Source organism: Helicoverpa armigera, chromosome 1 (genome assembly GCF_030705265.1).
Source record: "Helicoverpa armigera isolate CAAS_96S chromosome 1, ASM3070526v1, whole genome shotgun sequence".
NCBI lineage: Eukaryota > Metazoa > Arthropoda > Insecta > Lepidoptera > Noctuidae > Helicoverpa > Helicoverpa armigera.
The window spans coordinates 395,135-403,487 of record NC_087120.1 but is presented as its reverse complement, the minus strand read 5'-3'; the positions used below and the strand labels follow the sequence as shown (position 1 = coordinate 403,487).

Below are 8,353 nucleotides of genomic sequence, written 5' to 3'. Positions count from 1 at the left end.
AACATTTTTCCAATAACATGTAATATGGGAAATGTCTCCGCCATCCGGATTTGGACTCAGACATTTGAGCGTCGGAAATGCAATATTCGGCATCAACGTGTTAAGTTCGCTAGGCTGCGTTTACACCGACCTGTAATGTTGGTAAACAGAATTAGCCCCAACTCCCCTCTGCTCCACTGCTCTGTTTTTCCCCAAAGCTGAGTTTTTGCTAGAAATCATTTTTATTATTATTTTATTCGTTAAAAGCCCACACCTATTGAATTCGCTACAATATTATGTACTTTGTTCCCATTTCCAAAGTTCTCCTGGAGGAAAGAAACAATGAAAAGAAAACAATCAGACCACTGTTCCACTTATGTTGGAATACAGAACAGTACCTGGTACCTACATATCTAGTTATGCAGTATCTTCGTCTTTGTTTATCAAGTAGTTCCATTGTAAGGCTAAATTCAAAACAAAGAAGCAGTTTTCTGTTCAATTAATATTATAAAGAATTTTTTTTGTATTTTTGTTTCTAGCCCTAGGGCTCGGAAACTACTGAACTTATTTGCAAAATTCTTTCACTGTCGGGAACACTACACTATCGAGGTGTAGGCAATATGTTTTTAGTATAAGTAGAAGTTCCTTTGAGACGCGGGTGAAAACAGTTAGTATCTAATTCCTATTAACAATGATTGTTAGAATTGGGTGTAACTGCAGCCGGTGCATTTGGCGGGGTGCGTATATACACGGGGCGTCCCGGACATGCAACAGTGAAAGCTTGCACATCGGCCAACGCGCAAGGTAATAGCTTTGACGTAATACTTCACGCTATGCGAAACTCTAATAGTGTTTAGAAGTAAATATTTTAAGTTAGAACCATTTCGTCTTCTGCGAAGGTTTTTTTTTAAATGTTTTTTTGTTTGAAGCCCTTGCTCAAAGTTTTGATGTTTAAAGAATAAGATAGGTTGATGCTTAAGAAGATAGATTATTGTGACGGACAGGAAACTATGGAACTCTACACTGGGCCGAAAAAAATTAGATCGATGTTATTAGGACGATGTGTTCAGTGCAGTGTTAGTGGAATTGTGTGGTAATATGGTATGGTAACACTATATGGTGCATGATTTTCTAATCTGGCAACATCATGGGTGCAGCATAGCGAGTTGGTCTACGCAACAGTCACCTCTGACCAGGGAAGTTTAAATTGCGATTTATATCTTCTTAACCATTAATGTAGGTAATGCTTAGGCCAATTTTAACAACAACTTACCTGAACATCAGTTTTTTTGTAAAACAACTGTTTACTTTGAAAGTTGCTGTTGTTTTAAGAAAACTGACACTTATGTTGTCGTTGAACTTGGGCTGAACTTCTCATCTGATCTTAACCAGTGTTTTTTCAATGAGCGAAGAAAACTGCTGTGCAATTAGGAAGGTAAGACTTTGGGAATATTTTCAGCAAGTTAGCATTAAAGGTTCTTTGATAAATACTCGTAAGTAGGTGTGTCTGCTCATGTCTTGCTATTCTGCGAAAGTAAATTACCTATCTCTCATTCCAACTGAAATACTCTTTTAATGTAACGTAATGTAAATGCTTTGAAATACTGGAAACCGCGCAACTAGTTTGATTTTTCATAAGAACCTATTTTGAAGTCTATTTAAAATAAAAAAAATAGCTTTGATAGTAGATAGACCTTGTTCATTCTGCCGGGTGTAATCTACCTCCCCTCTAATTTTCAGCATAAACGGTTCAGCGATTCATGAATTATAAGAAGTGTAACTAACATGACTTTCTTTTATACATAAGTATATATGTAGTTACAAAGCAAGCATAGCTTTAGGCGGTTACCTTCTTAGTATCTTTCAAAATTCTTCTGTTTCTTATTGTGTTATGGGTAAGGACCTTCCTAGTTCCAACCCATGTTTCGTAATAAAACCAGAAACTGTCTTCCTACTTTGTCTTCACTAGCTAAGCTCACTTACATAGATTACTTAACGTCGGATTAAGTTACCGCGTCCCTAGAAAAGTTTCGAAACTTGTAATTTATCGTGGTGTTACTAACACTAAAGTTGAAACTGAAATCAGCGCCACCTGTGAGAGCGTTGCTTTAACCTTTGCAATGAACATCTCTTGTCATCTCACGAGAGTTCATAGTTCAAAGGTCAAAGGATAGATGGCGTTGTTATGTAGAAGGCAGGAAGTAATAAATTATGTTTCATAACTCGCTTGTGTTAATCGTAATTTGGCTGTATTAATTAATGCATAATATTATATTCTATTCTATTCTTAACTTAAGAAATGAAAACAATGGAAGTCGTGCTTGCAAAAGTTAACCTTCCGAAACTGTTGCGAGTAAGATAGCAGTACTGAGAGTTCAAAGGTTAAACCACAGATGGCGTCTGATTCAAAGAAGAAGTTTCAACTACTTTGGTGTGTTTTAGAAATAAAATAAGATGTGGAATTAAAGAATCATACGAATTCTTCAAATTAATAGTCAATAAAATGCTCGCTAGTATTAAACAGCGTTTCTAATCAGTACCAAAATTAGTAAGTTGATCCCCTACAATTTGTTCTCCGTATGCACAACGGTGTTTTCCTTTTTCCCTCTCACTCTCACACTTTGTCTATTGATTTGGAAGTAGGAAACTGTACTTAACTATTTGTTTAACCTTTCTTTAATGTACGGTAACCACACAGTGAACAATATGTCACACTCTTATCAAAGATATTGAAAATAAGGACTATTACTAATTAATAGTTTTAACTACTTGCCCTTATACATTTTGAAGTTAGGTATTCAGATGCTCGGCGGAGGATTTTTTCAGGCCAGGGAGCGAATATTGAAAACCCTTTGGAAGTACCTTAATAATTTTATTTGTTTTTCTGGACACGCTTGACTTTTAAATACATCGGTGTCTCGGCTTTTAATAAACATAATATTTATTTTTCAACACTTACCTCAGCTAAGTTTTTGACGTGAATATGCTTAATTTTTATCAAATTATTAATAATAATTATTGATCATAGTTATTGTCCAAAAACACACACATACTTATACACTTGAGAGCAATAAAATCGCACACCCTAGATTTTGACCTTGATTTTTTATAGTGTTAATGTTTGGTGTTAGACGATCGAATCTTTATTATTGAACACTTATCCTACGACAAACAAAGAAGAATAACCGTTTAAAAAACAATAAAAATTACAATCTTCTATCGCCAAAAATGAACCCAATATTTCCCGCTGCACGTGACCCGTCAGATAGTTAATTACCTTCCTGTCACGCAACGCATAACATTCAAGTAACACGTAACATGTTACGCACTACTTGGTAACACGCTTGGTTGGCACGTTACGTCGTCTGAACTTACAACAGGTTCACTGGGAAATGACCTGAAATATTATGTACCTACTGTTGAAAATTCTATGTCATTGTATGAATTACAAAGGTATGTGTGCTGGCTGGCATGTTTCGGTTTTATGAAAAAAAGTACCATTTTATTAATGACAATATTGTATACTTGTATACAGCGATATACCAAAGTATGTACAAAACATTGTTCATAGTTTCTTCCAACCTACAGACAGACATGAGTTGCAGGGTAGTTTGTTGCGCCACTTTTTTCCCAGCACACATAGAAAACGGAGAAGGGTGGGCGTTTTGGGATTGACGTTTGTAAAATTTAACGTTCAAAAAGCGTTGTTTTGCGGCTTAGTTAGAAGAATGTATTTGAGTGGGACTTTGCTATGCGAAACTAGGTAACTGGACGAGAAAACTGTGGCCACGTTACTTTAGCAGTACATTATCAGGAGAAAACCTGTTCATCGTATGCATTGCGAATATAATATCTAGATTATATTATCACCGTATTTTAGCGTTTGTATTTTTTGAGCGTAAGGTTTTGCTTTCAAAACGGCCCTTGCGAAGTTAATCTTATTGTATTGTAATTAATGTGTTACTAAATGATTGGTTTCTTTCTATTTCAGATGTGGTTGGCAGCGCTAACGATCGTGCTAGCGGTCTGCTTGTATCTGTACTACGATACCCATAAGCCGAAGAAGTTTCCGCCGGGACCAAGATGGGTTCCAATCCTTGGCTGTGCCAGCGAAGTCTACAGACTTAGAGAAAAAACCGGCTACTTGTATAAAGCTGTAAAAGAACTCTCTCTAGCATACTCCAGAGATGGATCTCTGCTCGGTCTTAGGATAGGAAAGGATAGAATCGTGATGGTCAACAGCTTGGAAGCTAACAAGGAAATGCTTTATAACGAAGATATAGATGGAAGACCTAAAGGAATATTCTATCAAACGAGAACTTGGGGAGAACGCCGAGGAGTATTACTTACTGATGGAGAGCTCTGGAAGGAACAGAGACGATTTCTTTTACGGCATTTGAAGGAGTTTGGATTCGGACGTCGAGGAATGGAAGACATCGCCCGGTCGGAAGCTTCGCATATGGTCAACGACGTCTTGGAGACAGTTGGTGATGGCGATGCAGCCGTCATACAAATGCACAATTTTTTTAACGTTTACATATTGAACACTCTGTGGACGATGATGGCGGGTATCAGGTATAAACCTACGGACCCCCAGATGAAGGTACTGCAAGCCCTTCTATTTGATCTATTCGCCGCCGTAGATATGGTGGGTACACTTTTCAGTCACTTTCCTATACTCAGCATTATGATGCCCACATTGTCTGGTTACAAAGACTTTGTAAGAACGCACAAAAGAATTTGGAAGTTCCTTCGTGACGAATTAGCGCGGCACAAAGAGAGGTTTGATTCCTCTCAAGAAGATCGAGATTTTATGGATGTGTACATTAGAGTTTTGAAGGAGAAGGGAGAAGTGGATACGTACTCGGAAGGGCAGCTGGTGGCCATGTGTATGGATATGTTCATGGCTGGGACGGAGACGACCAGTAAGAGCATGAGCTTCTGCTTCAGTTACCTGGTGAGGGAGCAGGAAGTACAGAAGAAGGCTCAAGAAGAGATTGATAGAATCGTCGGCAGGGATCGGACACCGAGCTTGGAGGATCGTCCCAAGTAAGTAAATCCACTGAAGTAGTTAGGCTGTCTAGATTATGAACCAAGACTAATAAATATCCCATATATTTAGTACTTTCACTTCTGCCAGTGACACAAACCTTATTTAATTTCAATTCCATCCTTATGATCAAAAAGTTTTGACTCACCTTCTCAGACTCAACTCACACTCATACATTGTTAGGTAGGTAATCACAATACAGTTTAGTGCTAACACGTGATTGTCTCTTCTTCCAGTATGCCGTACAACGAGGCCATTGTCCACGAATGTGTACGGCATTTCATGGGGCGCACCTTCGGCGTCCCTCACCGTGCCCTGAGGGATACGACGCTCGCTGGATATTTTATACCAGAGGTAAGAACTTCCCGTTCTCGTGCTCTTAATGGCTTCTTAGGGGGCGTTCCTAAATAACGTGGGTTGCTTTTTTTAATTTTTTTGTTCCTCCCTCTGCCATTGGTGAGATGTCGTGAGATTTTGTTCAACCCCCTCCCCCATCCCCCAATCTCTTGTAAGATTTTTCAGAATTTGGATTTTTATTTACGACTAGTAATCAATATTGCTGTTAAATTAGTGTAATAAAAATTGTAATAAATACATTTGTTCACTGTGGTTTAAAAAAAGAATATCTACTCTAATGTCATTCAGAAAAAAAATTGCGTGTTATTTCCCGAAATTCCCCTCCTTTGTCCAACGTAAGATTAGATGAGATTTAACCCGACCCCCTCCTCCCCTAAACATCTCACGTATTTTGTGAACGCCCCCTTACTAGATATTGTGGTAGGCACTATTTATTGCTTGCAGCAAAGATATCATGAATATCCAAATTCAAAGAAACTTAATGTAGTTACGTATAAAGTTAAAATTAATTCAGTAGTTCTGCACTTCATTGTTACGTACTTTCTCGTTTTTATTAGTAGGATCTCTCATCAGTTAAATAATTGAATCACCTAACGTATGTACTTACTTAATGTCCCTATTCCAGGATACGATGGTCCTGAGCAACTTCACAAACATCTTGATGGACGAAGAGATGTACCCTGAGCCGTACTCGTTCAAGCCAGAACGGTTTCTATCTGAAGGGAGGATCTGCCTGCCAGATCACTACTTTCCGTTCGGCCTAGCCAAGCACAGGTGCATGGGTGACGTGCTGGCCAGATGTAACATATTCGTCTTTACCACGACCATGCTGCAGAGGTTCTCGTTCTTACCAGCTCCTGAAGAACCCTTGCCTTCCTTAGACCATGTGGACGGTGCCACCCCTTCAGCAGCTCCATTCAAAGCTCTGGTGGTACCGAGGACAGCCTAATCTTTGCAAACTTTATCGAATTTCTATAAATCTACATACGAATATATTTATTTCTTGATGTGTAGTTTATTAGATATTGAAGCATCGTAGATATTGTAGTTAAAATTAATCACGTTTAATGAATGTATTCTGTTGAAATGTAGTTAGAAGACATTTTTGAATATTCGTTTAGAGAGTTTTGACTGGTTAGTTTTAGGATTCGAAACTTTTTTGCATTTTTCTTGTTAGCATCGAATTTACACGTTTATAGTAGTTGAATTTATAGTAGGTATTGTTATTAGCTCAATGTTTGTTAGTAGCGAACTCACTATTGACAGAGATCCCTCAGATCTCTTTTTCTTAATTTTAACCTTCAACACAATGTAGATATTTCTTTGTCTGTGATACGGTAGCTCATAAACAGATGATTTTGATAATTTAATTTTCGAAATTGTTGTCAATAATTATTCAATTGAATGATGTACCATTCATTGTACATTCCTAAATCTTTGTCACATTCCTAAACAAAACCTGTTTTGCTTGAATGTAAATGAGAGTATTTTTGATAAAAAAATCTTGCAGGATTTTAATATTTATGTATCTTATTTTTATATTAGGGTGATTCACACACGGCGCCGCACTCCACAGCGGTTATTTTGTGGTTCTAACTTTTATAAAGTCACTGCTCGTCCGCGCGGTCAAATCCGCGGAGATGCGCGGTGTCATGTGTGAGTTATCTCATATTTTTTTACTACTTTTAGTAGGTACTTTGAAAGTATTGTTTTTATCTCTAAATTGTCCCCACGTGTGGTTGTGATCGTGTGTTAGTAGAAAATTTTGGAGTTCTGTATTTACTAAAAGATCGATCAGTATTTATTTATGGACTTTAGGAAATTAAATGTATTTTATATATCTAAACTTTTGGAATATTGTTAAAAATTTTGATGTCCTGTACCTACATATTTTATCTTGATGTGTGATGAATGAGACTTTGCCGTTTGAAACAATAAACTGTTAAAAATGGCCCTGTGTAATCACTGTAAATGACTAAGAACTTGGGCAGTGAAGCTATTACAGTTTTTAAGCCGCAAAGTAATTACTTTAAGAATATCTTCGATTAGTATGTGTAAATGAGGGTTACAAACGAATTCCTAAGTATAATGCACTTTAGCACTTGATTTGCAACTTGTGGTAGAAATTCCAAAGAATATTTTTTTAGGAAATAAAAAAGTTCTATAGTATACACTTGTCATTAATGAATTTTAATAAATACTTGTGGTTAAAAGCATGTTCTACGCTCTATGACTCGCTGCTTCGCGTTTTCGCTGGGAAAAAGTTAAATTAACGTACATACTATTGACTTCCTTTGGATTTCTATCAAAAGTTGTACGAACTTATTATTCAACGAAAAAAAAAGTATTTACATACTTACCTAATTAAGATAATCACTAATAGAGATGAAGACTTGAAATTGTTGTCCATCTAAATTCTAGTTAGAAATAAAATGTAGCCAAAATGTAATTGATGTTAAATTAATAAAGAATAATAAATTTACAACGTTTTATTATTATAAATCCTGGTGAAAACTGCATGAAAACCAATCCAGTAATTTTTGAATATATAACTTAGGTGGGAAAATGTACATTAAAACACATTTTTTAAATCATGATTTAATGGCAAGATAAAAAAGCGTTAGACTTAAGAATAAGAGACAGCAAATAAACTATATTTTAACTTAAATTTCTGACAATCCAAAACCTTACCTAGATGATACACAAACACACACTTTCTATACAAACTGCAATGGAACGCAAACGCGAATTTCCGACTATCATAAACACTTCCCAACGATCTGATATGCCGCCCTTTTCCAAGATCTTTTCTTTCCACACTCCTATTACTAAAATCTAATTTATTTTGGATCCTCCACAATAACTGTTTCAATAATAAAATCCAAAATAATTACTGGAAGGACCTGGAAGACCTGATGATTTAAATTTGTGCTTAATTTAGCGGCTATTTTACCAAGCTCATTTCGC

At 36.6% G+C, this 8,353-nt stretch overlaps 1 protein-coding gene across 1 annotated transcript; it reads left to right on the top strand.

Moving 5' to 3' along the window:
• The first annotated feature begins 425 nt into the window (after window positions 1-425).
• LOC110376552 (probable cytochrome P450 303a1) lies at window positions 426-7,822 on the top strand. The gene is made up of 4 exons (XM_021335052.3): window positions 426-783; window positions 3,971-5,028; window positions 5,266-5,383; window positions 6,012-7,822. Exons 2-4 carry the CDS (start codon window positions 3,971-3,973, stop codon window positions 6,333-6,335), a joined length of 1,500 nt encoding a protein of 499 aa, XP_021190727.2. The 5' UTR covers window positions 426-783; the 3' UTR covers window positions 6,336-7,822.
• Window positions 7,823-8,353: the final 531 nt, after the last annotated feature.